Source organism: Mandrillus leucophaeus, unplaced genomic scaffold (genome assembly GCF_000951045.1).
Source record: "Mandrillus leucophaeus isolate KB7577 unplaced genomic scaffold, Mleu.le_1.0 Scaffold314, whole genome shotgun sequence".
Lineage (NCBI taxonomy): Eukaryota > Metazoa > Chordata > Mammalia > Primates > Cercopithecidae > Mandrillus > Mandrillus leucophaeus.
In genome coordinates this window covers 2879274-2905153 of record NW_012103299.1, presented here as the reverse complement: position 1 = coordinate 2905153, position 25880 = coordinate 2879274, and the positions used below count along the sequence as shown (strand labels likewise).

At 39.1% G+C, this 25880-nt stretch overlaps 1 protein-coding gene across 1 annotated transcript in view; it reads left to right on the top strand.

Moving 5' to 3' along the window:
- The window catches only part of RANBP17 (RAN binding protein 17), a 133363-nt gene that overhangs the window by 90439 nt on the left and 17044 nt on the right, over positions 1-25880 (top strand). The window contains exon 9 of the mRNA XM_011987719.1: positions 7698-7864. Coding sequence (XP_011843109.1) covers positions 7698-7864 — 167 coding nt within the window. The remainder of the gene's footprint in view (positions 1-7697; positions 7865-25880) is intronic.

Sequence of the window (25880 nt, the reverse complement as noted above, 5' to 3'; positions counted from 1 at the left end):
CTTGAACCCAGGAAACGGAGGTTGCATTGAGCCGAGATCACTCCATTGCACTCCAGCCTTGGCAACAAGAGCAAAACTCCATCTCAAAAATAAAAAAAAAATAAAAAATAAATATATACACATACACACACACCCCTAGGAATGCATTTAACCAAGAAGGTGAAAGATCTCTACAAGGAAAACTACAAAACACTGATGAAAGAAGTTGAAGATGACACAAATAAATGGAAAAACATCCTATGCTCATGGATCAGAAGAATTAATATTGTTAAAATGACCATATTGCCCAAAGCAGTGTATAGATTCAATGCAATCCCTATCAAAATACCATCCTTCTTCACAGAATTTTTTTTTTAATTGTACAATTCATATGGAACCATAAAAGAGCCTGAAGAGCCAAAGTAATCTTGACCAACCAGAACTAAGCTTGCAGGCATTGCATTACCTGACTTCAAAATATATTACAAGGCTATAGTAACCAAAGCAACATGATACTGGTATGAAAATAGACACATAGACCAATGGAACAGAATAGAGAGCCCAGAAATCAAGTCACATACTTACAGCCAACTGATCTTCAACAAAGCTGACAAGAATACACAGTGGGGAAAGGACAGTCTCTCCAATAAAATGGTGCTGGAAAAATTGGATAGCCGTATGCAGAAGAATGAAACTGGACCCCTGTCTCACCATATATAAAAATCAACTCAAAATGGATTAAAGACTTAAAGCCCAAAACTGTTAAAAAAAAAAAAAAAAAATACTGGAAGAAAACCTAGGGAAAACTCTTCTGAACATTGATCTAGGCAAAAAATTTATGACAAAGACCTCAAAAATACAGCAACAAAAACAAAAATTAGACAAATGGGACTTCATTAAACTAAAAACTTCTGAATCACAAAAGAAATAACCAACAGAGTAAACAGACAATCTGTTGAATGGGAGAGAATATTTATAAACTATTCATCTAACAGAAGACTAATATCCAGAATATATAAGGAACTCAATTCAATAGGAAAAAACAAATAATTCCCTTTAAAACTGGGCAAATGACATGAATAGACATTTCTCAAAAGAAGATACACAAACAGCCAAGATGTATGTGAAAAAATGTTCAACATCACTAATCATCAGAGAAATGCAAATCAAAACCACAGTGAGATACCATCTTACCCCTGTGAGAATGGCTATTATTAAAAAGGCAAAAAAGAACAGATGTTGTCAAGGATACAGAGAAAAGGAAACTCGTACACTGTTGGTGGGAATGTAAACTAATACAGCCACTATGGAAAGCAGTATGGAGATTTCTCAAAAAACTAAAAATAGAATTACTATTCAATCCAGCAGTCCTACTACTGGGAGTATACTCAAAGGAAAATAAGTCATTATATCACAGGGATGCCTCACTCATATGTTTATTACATCAGTATTCGCAGTAGCAAAGACATAGAATCAACCTAAGTATCTATCAATAGATGAATGGATAAAGAAAATGTGTATATATACACAATGGAATACTGTTCAGCCATAGAAAAGAATGAAATAATGTCTTTTGTAGCAACATAAATGGAACTGGAGGTCTTTATCTTAACTGAAATAAACCAGGCAAAGACAGACAGATACCACATGTTCTCATTCATATGTGGGAGCTCAAACATTTAATCACATGGAGGTAGAGAATGGAAAGATAGAGAACAAGGTTCAGACATGGTGGCTCATGCCTGTAATCCCAGCACTTTGGGAGGCTGAGGTCAGTGGATCACTTGAGGTTAGGAGTTTGAGACCAGCCTGGCCAACATGGTGAAACCCATCTCTACTAAAAGTACAAAAATTAACTGGGTGTGATGGCGGACGCCTGTAATCCCAGGTACTCAGGAGGCTGCAGCAGAATGGCTTGAACCTGGGAGGTGGAGGTTGTGATGAACCAAGATTGCGCCACTGCACTCCAGCCTGGGCAACAGAGCGAGACTCTGACTCAAAAATAAATAAATAAATAAATAAATACAAAAATTAGGTGGGGCACAGTGGCTCACACCTGTAATCCCAGCACTTTGGGAGGCCCAGGTAGGCAGATCACTTGAGGTCAGGAGACCAGGCTGGCCAACATAGTGAAACCCTGTCTCTACTAAAAATACAAAAATGAGTCAGGCATGGTGGCAGGCACTTGTAATCCCAGCTACTCAGGAGGCTGAGGCAGGAGAATCACTTGAACTCGGGAGGCAGAGGTTGCAGTAAGCCAAGATCATGCCACTGCACTCCAGCCTGGGTGACACAGTGAGACTCCGTCTCAAAAAAAAAAAAAAAAAATTATCTGGGCATGGTGGCACACACACCTGTGGTGGCAGCTACTCAGGAGGCTGAAATAAGAATAGCTTGAACCCAGGAGGCAGAGATTGCAGTGAGCCAAGATCACTGCACTTCACCCTGGGCAACAGAGCAAGACTCTGTCTCAAAAAAAAAAAAAGAAACAGATAGATAACAGAGACAAAAGGGTGAGTGAGGGGCAAGGGAAGGGATGAAGAGAAGTAGGTTTAAAGGTACAAACATGGTAAGATGGAAGGAATAAATTCAATGTTTGATAGCAGAGTAGGGTGACTATAATTAACAAAAATGTAGTCAGGTGACAGCCTAAGTACCGTATATTGATCAGAAAGCATTATATACGTATAACAAAACTTCACATGTACCCTATAAATTTGTGACAAATTTAAAAAACAAAGTGGGGTGTTGGATAGAGAGTGTCTAAATGTAGCTATTTTAGAACTGATGGAGGAAGGCCTTGAAGATTAGTCATAGCAGGGATGGGTGCATTTCAGGCAGAAGTAAAGGGTAGGCTAAAAGCCTAAACAAGGAAAGGTAAGGGCAAGCAGAAAGTTGAACCAACTAGGAATGACTAGATCATTTCCCATGAAGTTCATTATTAATAAAACATATAAAGAATAAAAGAGGATATGTTGTTATTTTGAACACATTATTGAATTGGATGTCATGTGGTATGAATGTAATATGGGAGTGACACATTTAGGAAATATTTAGAACTTAGAGATTTTACACATTAGTTTCACCCCCCCACCCAAAAAAAAAAAAAAAAAAAAAAGGGACAAAACACCTAAAGAGAGAAGAGAGCTTTGGTGTTTAGGGATTGAAGTAGCCAGGAAAACAAATGTGTTGGGTGCTGTGTTACAGTTTTTGCACACTTAATGCCAAACCTTACAAAGCAGGTAATATTAATCACATTTTACAGAGGCACACCTGAAGCTCAAGAAGTCAAACATCTAGGAAATAATAGATTCAAACCTAAACTCACCTATTTCCAAAACCACTTCCCCACCCAAATAGGCCTTTTGTCTCTGAAATTGCCCTTCAGACTATATTTTTCTAAGACTTTCATTTCATTCTCCTTTGTGTTGTAGTGACAAGTTTTGAGCTGAAGACAGATTTCAACTCAGCCTCATTCTTCCTGACTCTCAGTTAAGCAATTCTTTCCTATACAGTTAACTTTTCAGCACAGCTTTCAATGATGGGTCTTAGTGAGCAGTAGGCTATTAATGATGCATGTGCTTCCTGTGGAGACTGGTTCCAGGAGAAGAGGAGCACCTGATTGTTTTCAGTGCCACACAACAAGTTGCTAGAAAGGACAAAATGCCTATTAGGCTTAAAAATTATTTCCAAAATTACAGATGTAATCCCTTTTAAAATATTTTGAACACCAAGAACTAGGACAAAATATGAAAATTCATGACTTCTGCCTATGTTTTTAGTCTGGAAAGTATCATTATTTGAATCTCACATAGTATCTTGAGCTGCAAATAAAGAAAACCAATAGTTATACATAGTCTTCAGCACCATTCATTCTGTTTTTGACCAAATGCCCTGTAATCCTTATGATTCCACACTTTAAAATCTACCCTGAAATAACATTTATCTTTTTCAAAGTCCTCAACCATAAATCAACCATAATGGAAGCTCTTCTTGCTTTTATTGCAAGGATATATGCTGCAATCTTCGTGTCTAAAGTGTTTACCTGGCTTTTTCACAGCTGACTCAGTAGATTGGAACCTTTTAATGCAACCTGCATGGCATGTGGTCACCAAATCTATGTGAAGTCTTTATAATTTTTATATGATTGATAGCATATTGCTCTTCACTGGTGAGGGGAACCATATCTGCTTCCTGCTTATCTTTGTAGATGTAGGGTTACTTAATCCATGTACTTTCATGATTGGTACTTGAAATGTAGAAATATGAAGGAAAAGAGAAAAGCAACCAGGCTCAACAAGTCTGTGTTTGACTTTTAGGCCCAGACATTTTCCACTTATATTATGCTACATCCCAGAGTTGTAAAACCAAAGCTCCCTTTTCTGCAAAGTAACCCAGTTAATATGGAGAGATGAAGAATAAATTAACTAATTAATTAATCAGTTATTTGATTAATCAAATGCCATGTCTTTAGGAGGGAAACTATTTTTGGCTTTTATTATTTTTAATTGACACATGATAATTTCATATATTTATGGAGTACCATGTGATATTTGATATAGGTATACACTGTGTAATGACCATTTAGGGTATCCATCACTGCAAACATTTATCATTTCTTTGTGTTGGGAACATTCAAAATCTGCTCTTTTAGCTACTTGAAAATATATAACCAGTTGTTCATTATAGTCACCTTATTAGTGCTACAGAACAGTACAACTTAATCCTCTTATCTGGCTATACTTTTGTATCCATTAACCAACCTTTGGAAAAGCTCCTTTCTTAAAAGCTTTGTAATTCCACAGTTTTCCAGAACTATAGTCCACGGCTGTCTTTAAGACCTCCATTCAACTCCTCATCCCTCATGATCCTATATTAGATACCGTTTTCCTCTGTGTTAAATGCATATGACTGTACTTCAAAACTTGCCCCAAAACTTCCCTCTTTCTATTTTTCATGACATTTCTCTCTAAAATGATAAATGTGAGCTTTTAAACTGTAGTGTTTTATCAATGCTGGGCATCATTACTAAACACAACTCAAGACCTTCTTCTAAGAAAACTTTCTGAGGTTACCTTTAGCTACGCATTCTTTAATTAATTCTGCTGATATTTCACCTGTAATCTATGTCAGACATACGTATGTCTCAGAACCTCAGAGATGAATAAGATGAATGAGAAACTACTCCCTTAGGAATTTTATAATCTGCTTCCCAACCCTACTCTCTAAGTCTACTTCTCCTCTTCTGAGTCTACCTGTTCACCATTTTAATTGTTGCTCTTGTTAACGGTTTCTCTTACTAATCATGAACTCCCAGGGATCATGTGCAAATGTTGTCGCTAGCCAAAAAATGTGGGTGGTGTCATGCTGATTCAAAACCATGGACTTCTGATAAGCAACTTAATCTCTAAGCTTCAGTTTTCTCATTTAAAATGCAAATTATACTTACTATACAAAGTAGTTGTTACAAGTAAATGAGTTAATAATTTTAGTGTACAAAGGAGATAATAAATGGTTGCTCTGTCGTGTCACTTACTTGTCAATAACAGCTCCATTAACCTTTCATATTAAATATAAATGTTACACTCCGCTATTGGATGCCCTCAAGTAAGATCCTCCACCTGCTCTGTCAGCCTTCTCTTACATATCCTCTACACATTCTCTCTCTGAAATCAAAAGTTCTACTTCTTGAATATACCCTTCTCTTTTTACCATGAGGCAGACCAGTAGTTACTGCCATGTTTTGAGTGCCCATTGTGATTTAAGAAGGCGTTCTAGCCTGGGCCTGGTAGCACATGTCTATAATCCCAGCAGTTTGGGAGGCTGAGGCTAGCAGATCGCTTGAGCCCAGGAGTTCAAGGCCAGCCTGAGCAACTTGCAAAACCCTACTTCTACAAAAAATACAAAAAGTAGCCAGGCATGGTGGTGCACACCTACACTCCCAGCTACTTGGGAGGCTGAGGTGGGAGGATCAGTTGAGCTCAGGAGGTCAAGGCTGCAGTGAGCCAAGATCACACCACTGCACTCTAGCCTTGGTGACAGAGTGAGAACCTATCTCAACAACAACAAAAAGGTGTTTGGTGCTTACATATATTTTTGCTTATTGCCTAGTTTTAATGTAGTGGTTAAGAATACAGATCCAGAAAAAACAAATGTCGTATGTTCCCATTGATAAGTGGGAGCTAAGCTATGAGAATGCAAAGGCATGAGAATGATACAGTGGACTTTGGGGACTCAGGTAGAAGGAAGGTAGGTGGGGTGAAGGATAAAAGACTACATAATGGGTAGAGTGTACATTGCTTGGGTAATGGGTACACCAGAATCTCAGAAACTACCACTAAGGGACTTATTCATGTAACCAAAAACCACCTATTCCCCAAAAATTACTGAAACAAAAAAATAAAAAATACAATAAAATTTTCAAAAAGAGTGCAGATCCAGAGTCCAACTTCTTGTTTATTTTCATACCTTGGCTGTGCAGTCTTCTAGCTGTGTGACAATGGACAAGTCACCTAAGCTCCCTAAAATTCAGTGTCCTCACCTGTAAATAGAAATAATAACAGTAACTATTATAGTGCTGTGTGAGAATTAAAAATAATAACTTATGTAAAGCAGTTAACACAGTAACTCATAGTAAGCTCTTAATAAATGTCAGCTGTTTTTATTACTAATGAACTTCTTGTCATTGTCTTCTCATTCAACTCTGCAAGGTCTTTTATAAATGGTGAAAAAAAGTGAAGTAGCTCTTTCAGATCAGCAACACAGCAAGTAATTGGCAAAGATGGGACTTGAAACCAGAACTGTCTGGTTCCAAAATCCCTATCTTTCCCACCACATTGTTGCCTTGTGCTAATCCCTCTACCTGAAAAGTATCCTTCCTTATGTCTAATTGGAATAATCTTTTGAAACCCGTATCAGGTGCTGCCTCCTTCACCAAACTCTCCTTGATCCCCATCTAAATATGATCCCTCCCTCAAAACCCTCAATTTGTCATTTTTACACAGCATTATGCTACAGTTACTTGCACACTAAACCATGAGTTCTTTGACACCAGAATGAGGTTAGACCACTGTTTCCTGTAAAACAGAGCACTTTGCACTAAGTAGATGCTTACACTTTGCACTAAGTAGATACTTAATAAACAGTCACTTGAACTGAAAAGAGGTTGTTAAGGTCGCAGATGGGAAAATCTGCCTGATCAATCCAGGAATCATTTATTTATGTGTCTCTAGGCCAGACCCTATAATAGACACTGGGTTCAAAGAGTTATATAAGACAAATTCCTGGCCGGGTACGGTGACTCACACCTGTAATCCCAGCACTTTGGGAGGCCGAGGTGGGTGAATCACCTGAGGTCAGGAGTTCAAGATCCGTCTGGCCAACATGGAGAAACCCCATCTCTACTAGAAATACAAAAATTAGCCGGGTGTGGTGGCGTGCACCTATAATCTCAGCTACTCAGGAGGCTGAAGCAGGAGAATCGCTTAAACCCAGGAGGCGGAGGTTGCAGTGAGCCGAGATCACGCCATTGCACTCTAGCCTGGGTGACAATAATGAAACTCTGTCTCAAAAAAACAAATTCCTGCCCTCAAAGAACTTGCAATTTGATAAAAGCACTTTGAAATCAGAAAGTAATTATTTTTAATGGAGCCATTATGTAATCAAATGGAGCAAAAGCTTAAGTAATGCAAATGAATTCTTATTTACTATTTGTACAGATACAGTTGTCTCCTCCAGCTGCTGTACCAGTTTAGACTACATCGTCACCTACCTCTTCAAGCACATAGCAAAAGAGGGCAAGAAGCCACTTCGATGCAGAGAGGCTACCCAGGCTGGTCAGAGACTATTACATTTTATGCAGCAAAACCCAGATGTCCTGCAGCAGGTAACTGGTGGTTGATCACCTAGCTTATGAAACAAATGTTCCCAGAAGCCATACCTGGCCCTGAATTTATCTTAGAGCAGCCGGTCTTGCTAAGACTTTTTACACTGGTTAAAAAAAAAATATATATATATATATATATGTATGTATGTATGTATATGTGTGTGTGTGTACATATATGTATATATATAATATAAATACATACATATATAAATACATATATATGTATGTGTCTGTATATATTATATAGTCTGGGAGTATTTTCCCTGAAAGTGGGGAAAAAACACAGGCCTTAGGATTGCCTACCCTCAAGAAATACCTGGGTTGTTCATCTCACCTCAGTGGAGCAAGAATTCAAAAAGAGGATAGTTTTTCCAGAGGCCTGAGAAAAATTAGACAAAACTGGAACTGGAAACAGTCAGCCCCTGATTTCTCTCCTGGTGTCTCTGATAATGTCATCTTAAGTTTGCCTTATGAATACTCCGGTATATTGGGAAACTGCAGTTTGCTGGACTCCTGGTGTATGCCAGGCAGCTTGCTAGGAATTTCATTCATCATATCATAGTTGTTATTTTTGCCATTTTAAAATGAGAAATCTTGGTTCAGATAGGTTAGGTAATATGTTCAATAACATCTAACTAATAAGTAATAAAGCCACAATTTGTTTATTTTCTAATGTATTTTCTAAGTAGCTAATGGGTTAGGTCCAAGTTTAATACCATTTTAAAAAACTCGCTTGTGCAAATAACAGTAACGGCATGCATAAGAAATGAATATTGCAAGGTGCAGTACCTGTAGTACCAGCTGCTCCAGAGGCAGAGGCAGGAGGATTGCTTGAGCCCAGAAGTTCAAGACCAGCCTGGGCAACATAGCAAGACCCCATCTCTAAATAAGAAGATTTAGGCTGGGCACGGTGGTCACGCCTGTAATCCCAGCACTTTGGGAGGCCAAGGCAGGCAGATCATGAGTTCAGGAGTTCAAGACCAGCCTGACTGATATGGTGAAACCCCGTCTCTACTAAAAATACAAAAATTAGCCTGGCGTGGTGGCACACACCTGTAGTCCCAGCTAGTCGGGAGGCTGAGGCAGAAGAATTGCTTGAACCCGGGAGGCAGAGGTTGCAGTGAGCCGAGATCACGCCACTGCACTCCAGCCTGGCGAGAGAGCGAGACTCCATCTCAAAAAAAAAAAAAAAAGAAAGAAAATTTTAAAAAAATTTTTTTAAATGTACATGCCAAAAATATTTCAAAAAGAACAATACCATTTTTTATGGCTATGCCATCACTATATTTTCCTTTCTTTCTTTTTTTTTTTTTGTAGAGAAGGGTTTTTGCCACGTTGCCAGGCTAGTTTTGAACTCCTGAGCACAAACAGTCCTCCCACCTCAGCCTCCCAAGGTGCTGGGATTACAGGTGTGAGCCACTGCACCTAGCCCCATCACTATATTTTCTAATTCTACTAAATTTGGAAAGTATCTTCATCCTGTTTTCAGTTGTTTTCTTTTGCCAAATTACATCCATAATAGTTTGTAATTTGCAAATGTAAACACGTCAATAGTGTGTGGCTGTATGACCGTTAGGGAGCAAATAAGTTGTCTGCAATCATCAGAAAATGTCGGCCGGGTGCAGTGGCTCACGCCTGTAATATCAGCACTTTGGGAGGCCAAGGCAGGTGGATCATGAGGTGAGGAGTTCAAGACCAGCCTGGCCAATATGGTGAAACCCTGTCTCTACTAAAAATACAAAAATTAGCTGGGCATGGTGGTGTGTGCCTGTATTCCCAGCTATGTGGGAGGCTGAGGCAGGAGAATTGCTTGAACCTGGGAAGCAGAGGTTGCAGTGAGCGAGATCACACTACTGCACTCTGGCCTGGCAACAGAGCGAGCGTCCATCTCAAAAAAAAAGAAAAAGAAAAAATGTCACTCTATATCAGTAAATGATGAAAACAGAATGAGACAGCTATGAAAGAGGGTGCCTTCCTGGCTGTCATTTTTTGCTAATATTTAAATGAAATTATGTAAACTTTATTTGTGGTGATGTTTCAGTTAACCAGTTATTTTCCAAGGATAATGGGTGTCATTCATATTTTGTGTAACTAGGCAAAGGGCTGTAGACCTGTAATTATTTGGTGTGACCCTGGAACTGTTACGACGTGTTGGTAATGTAAAGGAAAAAGGAAGGTATCTCACATTTAGTGAGAATTTATTATGTGCCAGGTGCAAGAGCTGTTAAGATTCATAAGACATAATTTATCTCCTTACAAAATTTCTTGCCATGGGACAAAGAGACAAGTAACTCACCAGTTATTTGATAATTTAATTAACATAGTGATGACAAAGAAAGTGAAATATAAGGGGAGGGAGTATTGTCGGAGAAGTCTCCTCATTTAGACCCCACAACAACCCCGAAAAGTGGGTATCAGCATCCCCATTTTACAGATGAATAAACTGAGGTACAGAGAGATCAGCTGGAAAGTGGTAGAACTGGAATTTGAAGCAAGGTCTGTTTGACTCAAAAGCCCAAGTCCTTACTACTCACACAATTGATATTCAAGGTGAAGATAATATCTCTGCTTCACCTGGAGTGGCTTTTCAAAATACACGTGCTATCAAAATGTCAGTGCGTCTCTCCTCCCTCCCCAACCCACCCAAATGCAGTAGCCACTGGTACTGGTGGGACTGTATCACAGCACTCCTGTGTTTTACATGGAGAAGGTTGAGGATCACTGACTTAGAGCATGTCCCCACCAAAAAAAAAAATATATATATATATATATTCATGGATTGGCCAGGAATCAGACCCAGCCTTTACCCCACCATGGCAAGGGACAAGTCTGCCACCAAATCACTCCTACCAGCGCTCAGCCATAATCACAGTATTCTCCCATAAACTTTGGCAGAAACTTTTAAGTTGGTAGAAAATTTTAGCAAAAATCAATAGACTATGGCCCTAGACAAAATACCATATCAGATTTTGCAAAGCAAGTAATGTGGTTGAGCAGGAGACAAATCAAGTTTGTCTTTACTCAGAATTAGCGTGCATTTGTTGGTTTAAGTAATTTCTGTGTGTTAATAATACTTGGTAATCCTTCACTTTATAGCATATGAGTAAGTAGTGATATATCTTTATTAACAGTGGAATACATTCTATTTATTTGGAATGTAGGCTTTCAGATAGCATTTTAAATATTAATGACTGGGCTCTGGTAGTCAGCATAAATATGATTTGCATTAGTACTAGGTTATATCATCTTGAGTGCCTCTGATGTCAGCTATTAGGTATAGTAATATCTGACATCATCTCCTTAGGTCACTGACAACTTTGACCTCTATTCTTATGCACAGTTTCTGTCGTCTCAAAAGCTCTTTTGAATTGATTTGAAATTTTGACTCTTCCCTTTATGAGGCAGTAAAATTGATAATTATTCAGATGGGAACAGAGCGCTGAGTGAAAAATCAATTCCACCCGCTCTCTGCTGCGTATAAAATTACTTCTGAGTCGGCTGGACTGAACGGATGGCCAGAGTAAAAGCAGCAGGCAGGAGCAGTGGGAAGAATTAGCTGGACAGAACGAATAGCCTGAAGGGATGGACTTGAAAAAGAGGGAGTGGGCCAGTTGGGGGTTATTATTAGCAGGGATGGGTCCCATTGATCATCTGTTTACATCAGCTTTCCAAGACCTTATAAATCAGCCCTGAAGAGCAGCAGAACCCAAGATTCAGCCTGTCACCAGCGGGATCTTATATTGGGTTATTTTCATTTTCACACGCAGATGAAAAGTGAGCCATTGATTATTCATTGGTTGCCCATTAAATGCTGTTTTTAATAGATGATTTGCCTATCACAGAAGGTAATGAACAAAGTAACTGCTTCATAACTTGAGGTTTCAGTTTTCAAGGCATCTGTGTCGGTTAAGTAATGCCTAACCCTATTAAAAGGAATGGATTACAAATTGCTTAACAGTTCTGAAAAACTAGACCCTAATGACTAATTGTGCTTGGAGTTTAGAGAGGGTTTGTCAGCTCTTTAAACTAAACTGATACAATGATACTGCAATTATTTACTAGTTTGAACTGTTTTTCCCCCCAACCTGGGCCTATTTTGCTGGAAGCATAATTGCGTGAGGAATGTTAATTCCAAATTGCAAAAGTTATCTCCTCAAGCTTCCATAGTAAAGGAAGCATGAACCCACATAAAGGTTTTCCAACATCCTTACAGGCCGTTCCATTTGTATATAGCAGCCTGGGAAAGATATTTTATGTGCCTCTCACCTGGAAATGTGTTTATTATTCCCTGCTATGTGGCTTTAGAGCTTCAAAATTTTTAAAAATGTTCTCTAAATAAGCCATTTTTCATATTTTGCAAACAACTCTAACTTTGCAAGCATTAAAATTTAGTCCATATGAAGGTCCACTGTACGTGAATCTATTTGAAGTAAAAACAATTGCGTCACCAGCATTGCTTTGACCTAACAATTGAGAAAAACCCAGTTTACATAAATTAAGGTGGAAAATTCCCCAAGCATTTTTATGTTATTAGAAGGATAAACTAAAAATTTAAGGAGAGACCAACAGTAACAGTGATCAAATTACTAATTACTACCAATTCATAGCAGCTAAGACACTGATCTGCTACAATAATTTGGAAGACAACATTTCTTTGTGAAATTTTTTCAGTTTCATCACTGGTCAGTAAGTATTTGTATCCATAACACATAGTTATATGTAATTTGTGAGATTATTAGAATAAGACACTGATCCTGAAAGCTTCTCTAAATCAGAATTCCAGTTAAAACTAATTGCTCTAGAAATTGTAGCACCTTCCACAGAAATATAACAAGGACTATTATGCAATTAATTTGTTAAAAGGGGTATTTTTAGCAATTATCGTCTTGAAAACCTTAATATATTGCATAGAGGAATTAGAGCAGTTAGGGTTGAATTCATCTTACTCTCGTCTATTTATCTATTTTGCTCAAGTCAACTGTACTGAAATCCAAAAGAAATTCTAATTGTGATTTTCTTTCTCTCCCTTTTCTCCCTCCTTTTTATGTGTGTGTGGTTTTTTTGTTTGTTTGTTTTTTGTTTTTTGGTTTTTGGTTTTTTTTTTTGCTAACATGGCATTTAACTACAAATTGTGAAGAGCTGTCAGGAGCTATAAAAATCATACTTCAGTAGGGACTTAAGCTGAAAGAACATTCACCCTTTTCCTCAATCAGTCAGTCAATCAATGAAAATTGCTTTTGTATAGTGCTCTTCATGACATGCATCCCAAAGTGAATTACAGCAAAAGGGAAATCATCTGCTCTTTTTTCATTTCTGTGTTTAGACTGAAATGATATTGCTCAACATTTTGACATACTATACAAGACATCTTTCATACTTAAGATTCCATTCCATAATACTAAGTAGGAGAAAATGCAGTCGCATATTTAACTGATGTTGAGATTTTGGCCTACAGGAACCTTAGCAAGACTCTTACAGTCAAAAACACTTAAGCAGATGAAATACAGTCATATCTCTTGTCCTCTTAAAAAGAATAGTCAGATGTTCTAATGTTAATAAAGACTTTTCTAGTGATCCTTAAATAAAAAGTATGCTCTTTATGTAAACCATTAGCTCACTCTGGTTGATTTACAACTTTATTCTCAATAATACAGTAGTATATTGATATCAAAAACAAACTGAAAGAACATTCACAACTGGATCAGGTAATAACGGATTTAAAAAGTTTAAAGGAAGCCAGGGATATGTCATTATTAATGACACTGAAATTGGAAAATAGGAACTCAAATTACATAACATAGTTTTTGCACCTGGTGCTACAATCTTGGTTTTAACAGCAATCAATGCATATATTATGCATATACATAGTGGGAAAAAAATAATATTGGCAAAATGTACGTGCTTCTATTCACAATAGCAAAGACATGGAATCAACCTCAATGTCCATCAGTGGTCGACAGGATAGAAAATGTGGTACATATATACACCATATACACCATGGAATACTACACAGCCATCAAAAAGAAAGAGATCATGTCCTCTGCAGCAACATGGATGGAGTTGGAGGCCATTATCCTAAGCGAACTAATGCAGAAACAGAAAACTAAATACAGCATGTTCTCACTTATGAGTGGGAGCTAAACATTGAGTACACATGGACATGAAGGGAACAACAGATACCGGGGCCTACTCGAGAGTAGAGAGTTGGAGGAGGGTGAAGATCAAAAAACTACCTATGGGGGTACTGTGTTTATTACCTGCATGACAACGTAATCTGTACACCAGACCCCTGTGACATGCAATTTACCTAGATAACAAACCTGTACATGTACCCCGAACCTAAAATAAAAGCTTTAAAATTTAGAAATTTAAGGAATAAAACTTTTCAAATGTAATTGCTTACTATGTGCAGGCACTAGCTTAACCTACTTACGTATGCATTATCTGCTTTAATCATGACAGTATCTTTGTGAAGGTGTAGTATTATTACCATTTTACAGATATAGGAACTGAGGCACAAAAAAATTAGGAAACATTCCCAAAGTCACAAAGTCAGTAACTGGAAGAACTAAAATTTTAACTGAAATCTGTTTAACTCTAGGGTTCACATGCTTAAACACAAAGCTATCTCTGTTCCTTTGTTTAGTGGCTTCTAATCTAAAGGACGTATGTTTTGAGCACATAAAATGAGGCAAGTTGAGCTTCATGGTCCCACTGGGGGCCATCCTTAAGGTAGAATGGTTTAAAGCAGTCATTCTATACCCCCGCATTATACTACAGCCAGGACAAAACAGATGGGCAGTGACCCAAAGAGGCAGCGGGCAAGGGAGAAGGAGGTGGCTTTGCCAGCTGCTGCAGAAAAAGCCCTGTGGCTCCCACCACCACCAAGGCAGACCTAACCAAGCTTCCACTTTCTTATTCTACGCCCACACCCATTCATTAATTTTATAGCCAGATGTTGAAGGTATATAATGTAGTAGGACATGTAGTCTTGAGAAGATCAGAATCTAGTAGTACAGCTGTGTTATAATGTCCTTTGTGACTTTTCTTTAATGCCTCCGAGGTAGCTCTTGAGGTTTAACCTGATTTTTCTAGGACAGAATCTATATGGCACCTGTGAAATGATGATAGGAAAGCAACATGTGCTTTGCATCTCTCTCCCGTATCCAGCACATCTCTGTTCACTGTCCTGACTTTCACCCCTGATTCATCAGCGTAGAATGCTATTTTTAACCTCTTTCTGGTTGTAAACTGCTTCTGTTTCCTAAAGGAAATTTCTGCTGTTGAGTACCATTAACTCTATCAGTGGTCATTCTTAAAGTCTGAATCTATACCTGAGTTCCTTTGAGCCTCCTTCTCACTTTCCTATCCATTATAACTATACCAGGTGTCACAAACTAAGATGCCTATAGGGCCAAGAAGCAAAAAACCTGAATGAGGTAGACAGGAAGGAATCCTAAAGTTGAGTGCACGTCTCTGTCTAAAGGGGGCAGCCTCAGCACACCTCCAGCCAATTGTTGCCTTATAAGAAGGTCAGACCCAGTGTTGCCAGATACATTGAAATTTCTCCCTTGAAGAACAGCCAGAAATTCAGATTTTTAGATGTGGCCACTGATTGAAAATTTAAAAAAAAAAAAAAAAATAGAAACACTTGGCGGGACAACACTGTATGCCTGGATACCAGCTTTCCACTTCTGTAGTATAGAATCTTAAGAAATTTCAGAACTAAGATCTCCCAATGCATGATACCTTGTATTTCTCACAGCCCTCCCATACAGCACTGCTGCAGTGATATTTTTATTTCTGTATGGTTTTTTGCTAACTTTTTAAGCATACTTTTTTGGTTAGTTTTAAAAGGATATAGTTATTTTGATTTTACTTAATCTAGGGCTTTGGGGGTTCTTAATTTATTTTGCTCTTGCTTTTACTTTTACTGTACTTGTCTACTTGAACTTAAAGGGACTATTTTATCACTTTTGGGTTACATCTTTGCACACAAGGAATACAAGAAACAGGAGATGAAATGAAACTCACTCAATACTTTTCAAACTTTCTTTTTCTTCAAAATAGCCAGGTTTGTTTAAGATAAAAATAGAGTTTAGTTTGGTCAAGTGTGTGTGTGTGTGTGTGTGTGTACAAAATCTAACTACTAAGGATCAAAATAAAATATTTAAGAGGTCTGGGACTGGACAAAAGTATCTAGGTAACAACCAGGTAATAAAAGTCCAAAAGAGAGTAAACCTCTTAAGAATGAAAAATTTGTGACCATTGCCTCAAGAGATCAGTTTAGAAAGTTAATTTTTATAATTTTAAAAATAGAGAAACACTAGTTTTTTTAATATTAAGGTGATATTTTACGTGTGATGTTATAAAAGTACTTACCTATCTTTACAAGAATAATCTAGTCCAGATCCTTTGTTATTAACCATATCTTTGCCATTTTAATTTAATTTTTATTATAGAAATATTTGATGAATGATTATCTCAATAGTAACAAAAATGGCATTTTAAAACAAAAAACGCTTAAAAATATATTTGTTATTGATTTATAAGTCATCAAATTAACATTGTAGCCATAAGAATACATATTTATAGAGTGACTTTTCCTCCCTCAAAGATCACCTATGTCCTGATACTTGTCCCAGCACCCAGCAGAGCCTGACACTTCATGATAGTCAATGAGTATTTGCAGAGTAAACCCCCAAAATATTAGTTTTCAGAAGTATGATCGCAGGCAGTAATTTTAAGTATCAAACCTAGTGTAGTGATAGACTGCTACATAATAAACCAAATGGAAATGCTAAGATTATATCATAATATACTACAGAATAACCTTGCTGAAATTCTAAAAGAAAATTTTATTCTAAACATGGGTGAAGAAAGAAAAAAGTACTTCAGATATTGTTCCAAATGGTTAACAGAACAGAGAGGAACCCCCACCCCAACCCCCACTAGGACATGTGTTTTTCGACCTCTAAGCACAGTTTAAGGATGTAACCCATTGATAGCATAACTTGCCTTATTAATTGAAAGGGATGGAATCCACCAGATGTACCCAAACCAGCAGAGAGTTGGGTGACTAAGCAACAGCAAAGACACCATATTGAGTGAGCCAGAATCCAGTCTCCAAGTCATTTATTTCAGCCAGTGACAATACATTTAAACTCCTGTGCCTCAGCAGTGATTGATGGTTTAATATCATATATAATTTTTTTAATGAAGGAAAACTATTTAAATATGTTACCATTTGCACTGGTATTCTCCTATGTACATAACTGCATTTAATCATTATGGGGATTGTTTTTATACTTGTGTAATTTGTATCCAAGAAATAACTGTCAAAGTCATCTCATGCTGTTGCTGGAAATGGTACAGTGTGCTTCATACTTGAATAGATTCATTCTTCCCTGTACATAATTAAGAGTATTGGAGCTTTCACTATTACCACATAGGAATTCCATGTTTACATTTCTGAGAATGAAAAATTAGCCACAATGTGCTTTTTCAGGTTCCCATTTTCTGAGGCTATGATATGTAAGCACCTTAGTTTTGTGCCAGTGTATGATTTGAAGAGTTTGATTTTAAGACTTTTAATATTAAAATACATAATAAAATTTTATTATCTAATTACAAGAGGGTTTAGCCTCTTATTAAAGTTGCTAAATCAGGCCTGGATTAGCATTATAATGGCACAGTTTGACATGGAATACTCAAAAGTCAAGTTCGGGGAGCAGAGGGTTTTTTTGTTGTTGTTTTGAGGGGGGCTTCCCCTACCCCCACCCCTCACACAAAATAACATGGATGAAATGCATGTATGGAAACAAACAAGGAGCAATTTGGAACGCTGAAGAAGGAGTGGAGGTGTCAGTCTAGGATAGTACCCTTAGGCAAGGCAGCTGGTATATGTAGCCTTTTGTTTATCTGCTACTGGTTTATGTAGCCTTTAGGCCGGCACCAGAAACAATCACTCCTACAGGGTCAGCTGCTGGTCAGAAGCAAAGTAAGAAAAGATTTTGCGTCCAAACACAGCAGCCATAATTTCTGTTCAGCTGGCACCTGCTACTGGTGCACAGCATGGAGGTGAAAGGTCAAAGAGGCAGTTGTTCAAAACTCAAGAATGGCTTAAAGGGACTTGTAGATTAATCTGCTTTATTAACTTCTGTATATTAGATAACTATTGCTGTGAATGACAGTACATCTTTTTGAATAAGTCACATCTCTTTCTCTTTTAAATTAGCTTTTGAGTAATGAATATTAAATAGAAAGCATTTCAGGGGTAATTAAATGAAAACAGAATGATGTCATTTTACAATTATATTTGTATGTTTATAGAATAGGGGAATTATAATGTTTTACAAGGAGCTAAAAGAAAAAAGAAGGCAGCTCTTCATGAAGAAGAATTTGGAATAAATAAGCCACATATCCATTTGACTTTGTCTTTAAACTAAAAAATATGATATGGTTTGGAACTTAGTGTGAAGCCATTGGGTGCCAGTGGCTTGATTTGGTATTCTCAGGGGCTCCAAATGCTTTCCTTATGAATTAAAGGGGACTGTAATCTGTCATCTCTCTTTTACCTACAGTTTAGTTATTAGTCTGCAACAAATGTTCTCAGGATAGCAAGGGAGTGGTGAAAAATGAACAACAGCCATACCTTTTTGCTCACATTCATGTAAAGCAGATATAGAATATTTCATAAGGGAAGAAAGCACAGCTACACAGGGTTAGCCCAATAATAATTAGGCATGCTTTATAACAGTCACTCACCAGTATGGCAAATGGCAACCAAAATGGTTTTTAGCCTCTTCGTTAATAGTGGCCGGCATAATTGCTATTATTTTAAATTAAGAACAAAAAGAATTCACTAAATGTATCTTTAAAAAAAAAAAAAAAAAAAAAAAAAAACCTCTGCACGGCAAATTTCTGACCCATAGATTAAATACTAACCCCGACTCTGAGAAGCTTTTAACAATATGTACTCAAAAGGAATTGGTTTTATCTGTTGACGTTCAGTGATTTTTGGTTTGTCTTTTTTTTTTTTCCTTAAGAATTCTCAGAAAAAGAAGCACTGCAGAGAACATCTTTGTCTTTATGCTAACATAACACAGATAGCAGCATTTATCTCTATTTCACAAATAGAAGTTATTTAGGATTTCACTTGCACTCCCAAGTTTTGATACAAGTGCAGCCTTTCTACTCTTAGTGTTTCTGTGACATAAGAAAATGACACCTAGGATCGTCTCCCTGCATCACACGAAGCTGGCCCAGGACTTACCAGACAGATCATAAATTTGTGTGACTACCACAAAGAGGATGGCTACCTTGGCCAGAAAATAATGATTCAGTAATGTTTTCTTACCATTCCAAGGAAACTTCATACATCCTTCTTGAAGACCTAAGCTTTTCCTTCATTCTGTAACAGAAGCCTTGTTTCCTGCAGGGTTTCTGGGATGTAAGACATCACTATAGAAGGAAAACCTCAGGCTCAGACAGAGAAGTTTAATGAGAATGATTATGATGAAAAAACAGTAGAATCAATTATATGCTAGGCTGTGTGCTAAGTGCCTTATGTATACGTATATGTATATACATGTATATATTTCTATTTATGTCAATACTCTGTGAGATAGGTATTTTATCTCCACTCTATAATCAAAATATTGTAATTATAGCTCTGAGAAGTTAAATAGCTCACCCAATATCATACAGCTAGTAAGTAGCAGAACCTGTGCCTTTTTTTTTTTTTTTTTTTTTTTTTGAGATGGAGTCTCACTCTGTCGCCCAGGTTGGAGTGCAGTGGCCAGATCTCAGCTCACTGCAAGCTCCGCCTCCCGGGTTTACGCCATTCTCCTGCCTCAGCCTCCCGAGTAGCTGAGACTACAGGTGCCTGCCACCTCGCCCAGCTAGTTTTTTGTATTTTTTAGTAGAGACGGGGTTTCACCAGGTTAGCCAGGATGGTCTTGATCTCCTGACCTTGTGATCCGCCCGTCTCAGCCTCCCAAAGTGCTGGGATTACAGGCTTGAGCCACCGCGCCCAGCCTTAGAACCTGTGCTCTTAACCACTATACAGTACTAGTAACTAACTGGCCTAGAAACAGGATTGGCAGGGATGGAAGAGTGGCAGGAAGAGCCATACAGCATTCTTCAATCAAGAACTAAATTGAGTCTTCAGTCCTTGAGCCTAGGACTTTTTTTTTTCTTTTTTAGAACTGATTGGACAGGAGTTAGACACTTGACCCAAGCTGGCTCAGTTAGAGTCTTTCCTCCCTAGATTTAGAAACTGGCACTTAAAAGATGCTGGTTGCCAGGCACAGTGGCTCATGCCTGTAATCTCAGCACTTTGAGAAGCTGAAGCAGGAGGATTGCTTTAGGCCAAGAGTTCCTGACCAGCCTGGGCAACATAGCAAGACTCTGTCTCTACAAAAAAAATTAAATTGGCCGGGCGTGGTGGTTCACACCTGTAATCTCAGCACTTTGGGAGGCCAAAGTGGGCGGATCATGAGGTCAGGAGTTCGAGACCAGCCTGACCAACATGGTGAAACCCTGTCTCTACTAAAAAAATACAAAACTTAGCTGGATGTGTTTGCATGTGCTTGTAATCCCAGCTACTCAAGAGGCTGAGGCAGGAGAATTGCTTGAACCTGGGAGGTGGAGGTTGCAGTAAGCCAAGATCATGCCACTGCACTCCAGCCTGAGCGACAGAGCAAGACTCCGTCTCAAAAAAAAAAAAAATTATTAAAAAAAAAAATTGTAAAGATGCTGGTCAGCCACTAGTCCTCACCTAAATTGAAGACTTGAAAACTCAAGAGCCATGAGGCAGCCATTCCCTGCCATATGTTCAGAGAAATAGCCAGTCTTAGAGGAGAGAATAAAGAAGCAGACATGCTGAGGATCTCAAAGGAGAGGCCAAGCAGCCCCAGAGAAAGAAAAAGACTGAGAAATACCCTGCCAGCTGCCTTGTCCATGGTTCTGAGCCCTTGAGAGACTTGACTGCACTGCCTTGTCCGGGGTCAAACTACCCCTTATAGACCTAAGTCTTATCAGAGGTAGTCTCTCTGTCCTGACAGCCAAAAGAATCTTTTTTTTTTTTTTTTTTTTTTTGAGACGGAGTCTGGCTCTGTCGCCCAGGCTAGAGTGCAGTGGCAGAATCTTGACTCAGGAGAGTTGCGAGGACAAAATGAACCAATGAGTATAGACTTACCTAACACAAAGAAAGTATTCGATAAACATGTAAAATTGGCCTTCACTTTGAAAAACAATATGCAGGTACCACTTTTTTGTGTCCTTGAGGGGAAAATGTCCCTGCTATTTATACTATAAATGTGAAAAATATCCTTTCAGGAGATTCCAAGCCCAAGACTTCCTTTCAGAGATAATTTGATTTTGAAGCCAGATCACCGAGATCTTTCCTGGTCCCATCCCTGTGTTTTGCTTTTCTTAATGTTCTTTCTGTGATAAGCATTCTCAAAAATCACACCCACTGGACTGGATGAGGGCATGGTGTGGTGTGAGTTTGAAATTCTTGACCCCAAACTGACTTTTTTCTCTTTTTTTTTTTTTTTTTTTTTTTGAGACAGAGTCTCGCTCTGTCGCCCAGGCTGGAGTGCAGTGGCGCAATCTCGGCTCACTGCAAGCTCCGCCTCCCGGGTTTACGCCATTCTCTTCCTCAGCCTCCCGAGTAGTTGGGACTACAGGCGACCGCCACCTCGCCTGGCTAGTTTTTTTGTATTTTTTAGTAGAGACAGGGTTTCACCGTGTTAGCCAGGATGGTCTCGATCTCCTGACCTCGTGATCCACCCGTCTCAGCCTCCCAAAGTGCTAGGATTACAGGCTTGAGCCACCGCGCCCGGCCCAAACTGACTTTTTTCTTACCTGTTCCTCCTGCATACTTCAGGCATTGCCTTGCAATGGCCAAAATGAAAATAAATCTAATTTCTTGGTCCATGATGTGCTACTATAGCAGAATATCATAGATTGGGTAATATGTAATGAACAGAAATGTATTTGCCTCACAGTCCTGGAGACTAGGAAGCCCACGGTCAAGAGTCTGCATCTGGCAAGGGCCTTCTTGCTGTGTCATCTAATTGAGGTGGGTGGAAGGGCAAGAAAGAGCACCAGGAGGCCAAACTCAACCTTTTATAAAGAACCAATCCCAAAATAATGGCATTAATCCAAGCATGAAGGCAGAGCCCTCATGCCTAATCACCTCTTAATGCTGTTACATTGAGGATTAGGTTTCTAACATGTTCTTTTTGGGGGACACATTCAAACCATAGTACCTCATAATTCTTCCCATTCATAGAATGTCTTCATACATAATGTCTCTAATTCTCACAATAACCCTAACAGGGAGATAAGGCCAACATGGATTTTTTTTTTTTAACTGGGGAGTCTAGGTACATCAACAAATGTAATCCCACAGTGACTGTATGAGAGACCTATGCAGAGATTCAGAGATGTGTGAAAGAACTTGCCCAAGTCCCACAGCTAGGAAATAGTGGCATCTAGATTATAATTAAGGCTTCTTATCACTAGATCTCACACAGTTTTCATAATACCACACTAAGGTTTCTCAGGGCCTTAACCTATTTCTTTGTGGCATTTCTTCTTACCCTTTCATCCTTGTCTAAGAGAGACAGCAGAGTAAATGAGAAGGTTTCCCCTGCCTTCATTACTCTGGTGGAATTGTGAGTGGTGTGAGAAGCTCCTTGAATTTCTTCAAAGAATGGCACAGTATAAAGTAAGACTAGGCTTAATAAATTGCATGACTTATTTATTTTACAGTTATTACTGGTTTTTACACACAGTTGGAGGTTAAATTATGTGATTCCCAAAGTATAGTGTGCTGTAGAGTGCTGGAAATGTGAATCCAACCTTTACATTCATTTCTCTTAACTCATGGAAAGTTGTTTTTTGGGTTGTTTGTTTGTTTTAAATAGGGTCTCACCTTGTCACCCAGGCTGGAGTGCAGTGGCACAATCTCAGCTTACTGCGACATCTGTTTCCCAGGCTCAAATGATCCTCTCACCTCAGCCTCCCAAGTAGCTGGGATTACAGTTGTGCACCACCACACCCAGCTAATTTTTTTGTATTTTTGGTGGAGACAGGGTTTCACCATAGTGCCCAGACTGGTCCCAAACTCCTGAGCTGAAGTGATCCACCTGCCTCATCCTCCCAAAGTGCTGAGATTACAGGTGTGCACCACCACACCTGGCCTTAACTCATGGAAAGTTTAATGAGCAGTAGCCACTGATGGAGCTGTGAGTTTATATAGTGTGTTGAGGAAGACTCCTTGTTTGTTTGCAATCTTATCCCTATTTGAAGAACAAGGTAAAAAGAGGTTCCTTAATCCTCTGTCCTTTCATGAATTAATGCTGCCTCTTATGCTTTGCAACCTAGAATTCTTGCTTATTAATTCTCTAACCTTTAGCATGCTGAGAAGCATATGGACTGAGTGCTTTCAAATGATGGAAATTTCATCCTCCTTTCTAAATTGCAAATTCTCCATATTTGTTGAGACTTTCTATTTTACAACCATCTGAGCAGACGGGTTTTGCAGTCAGTATACCTGGTTTTGAATACCAGTTATACTATTTGCTAACTGTATGTCCTTGGAATAGTTACTCCACCTCTTGGAAGATAACACCACCTCACCCAAGGGAATTCTATAGCTTACCTGAACTGGCCTCCAGGATCAGAGAGCTGAACCACTCCCTCCTGTGGTGTCATGCCCAGACTTTAGTTAAGACTCACTGTCTTCGATTCTCTCCCAGTCCATCACTCCCTCAGCCTACTCTATAGTCTGGAACACTGGTACCATGGAAAAGGAAAACATTTGAGTACATACTTATAACAAAAAATGTCAAATAAACTCCCAAGAAAGACGGTGATGAAAAGTGCAAGGTCTGAAGAGAAATCTCTTAGGCATCAAGGCAACCTGCCAGAAAGAAAACCCTAAAAAAGAGCTCTGTGTGAATGCCCATATTTAATGTGGCTTCTTATTTAAATGGGGCAAACAAGTTCCACTAAGGTCTGGGAACTAAAAGCATCAATTAGAGATAAGTGCATTTAGGGATCTCTCTGAACCCCTTAAGACTGGAAGGAAACAACTTGATGGGTGGGCAGTAAAAGATTAATAAATACTAAGGTTACATGAGCCCTTAAGGCCACAGAGACCACACTTCATCCAATTCCGTCCAATGGTGCTTGACACACAGTAGGAGGTCAGAAATTCCTTGAGCAGTGAATAAGTATGAGAAATGAAGAGGGAGGGGAAAAGACAGAAGGAAAAGTCCCTTGCACAGTACCAGACACACTGTAGGTACTCAGTAAGTATGTAGTTACATGTGTGCACCTAGCACGTAAAAAGAGCTAATAATAGAATATGATTAACTTGAGATATACACAGGTTAAAGAAACCTTGTAGATAACAAGAGGCATTCATAGTCCGTCCTGAGGCTTAGCCTGTTTTGGAGATGGCACTTTAAGGGCAGAAGTTCCACGCTAGGCCATTAGTACACTTACCCCTCAAGAGAGTAAGCCCTCCCCCGCCAACTTCATCTTTTTCCTGGGCCCCTCGCATTGCAGAGAGTCTGAAAACAAATTGACAGAAATCTGGAGGAAAGTAACTCAAGTGATTTAGGAGAATGGAAGGGCTGGCTTATAGGGCCAGATTAAAGAAGCTAAATATGTATAGCTTACCTAAGTGACAACTAAATGGGGCATTTGATAAGTCTATAAATACTTGGAAGATGTAAATGCCAAGAAGGAAAGGGAATTACTTAGCATGGCACAATAGAGTATTGGCATAATGGAATAATATTAAGAAAGGGAAAATGAAGGTTGAACATCAATAAAAAGCTTCCTGATAAACAGAACTATTCCTGACAGGGTACACTATTAAGTTATGTGCTATAGGCCAAGGGAAGTAATGTCAGTGCCATTTCTCAGAGTACTGGCAACAGAGCTAGCAAGATAGGACCCAAGAAGTGTCCTCTTGACCAAGGCACAGGAGCCAAGCAGGAAAGCTTCTGTGCCTGTGGCTTCCCAATCCTAGAAAAGGAAGAAAGCTGCATCTTCTTCTTGTTGTTGTTGTTGTTGTTGTTGTTGTTGTCGTCGTCGTCGTTGTTAGATGGAGTCTTGCTCTGCCGCCCAGGCTGGAGTGTATTCGCATGATCTCATCTCCCTGTAGCCCCTGCCTCCCTGGTTCAAGCAATTCCCCATTCTCAGCCTCCCAAGTAGCTGGGATTATAGGCACGCACCGCCACTCCTGGCTAATTTTTTGTATTTTTAGTAGATGGGGTTTCACCATGTTGGCCAGGTTGGTCTTGAACTCCTGACCTCAGGTGACCCACCTGCATCGGCCTTCCAAAGTGTTGGGATTACAGGCATGAGCCACCACACCCGGCCAAAAGCTGCATCTTCTTGGGAAAAGTCAGATGGCCCAGACCTCCTAAAGGCTCAGACCCTGTGGAGAATGGTTAAACCAGCAGTTCACTACCACATCACTGCCAGAAAGATTTATTCAGCTTTAATGGCACCCCATTTCCTGCACACAAGATCTGCGCCCAGCCTATGTAATCACCCTCATCTGCCACCAGTACTCCCCATCCACCCTTTCCATTCCCACAGAACTGCTCATCATTCCCCCAAACTCTTCTCCAAACCTTTGCACTTGCTTGTCCTTCTTCCTGCCTGACTGTCAAACTTCTCTTACTCTCAACAACAGATCCAAATGTCACCTTCTCTATGAAGCCATCCCTGGCTGCTTCCACCCCTAGGCAGGGTTAGCCTCCTCTGGTTTCTAAAAGCCTCCTGTGTAAACTTCTGTTTATGGCCACTTACTGTATCTTCTGCCATTGTTTCTGTACGGCGTATCTCCTCCCCTACTCAACTGTAAGCTCTTTGAGGGCTGGAACTGTGACTTGTTCATCTGTATATTTCCAGGGTCTGACACAGCGCCTTGCCCAAATTAGGTGGTCAGTAAATGTTTAATTGAGGAATGAGGTTCAGTTCC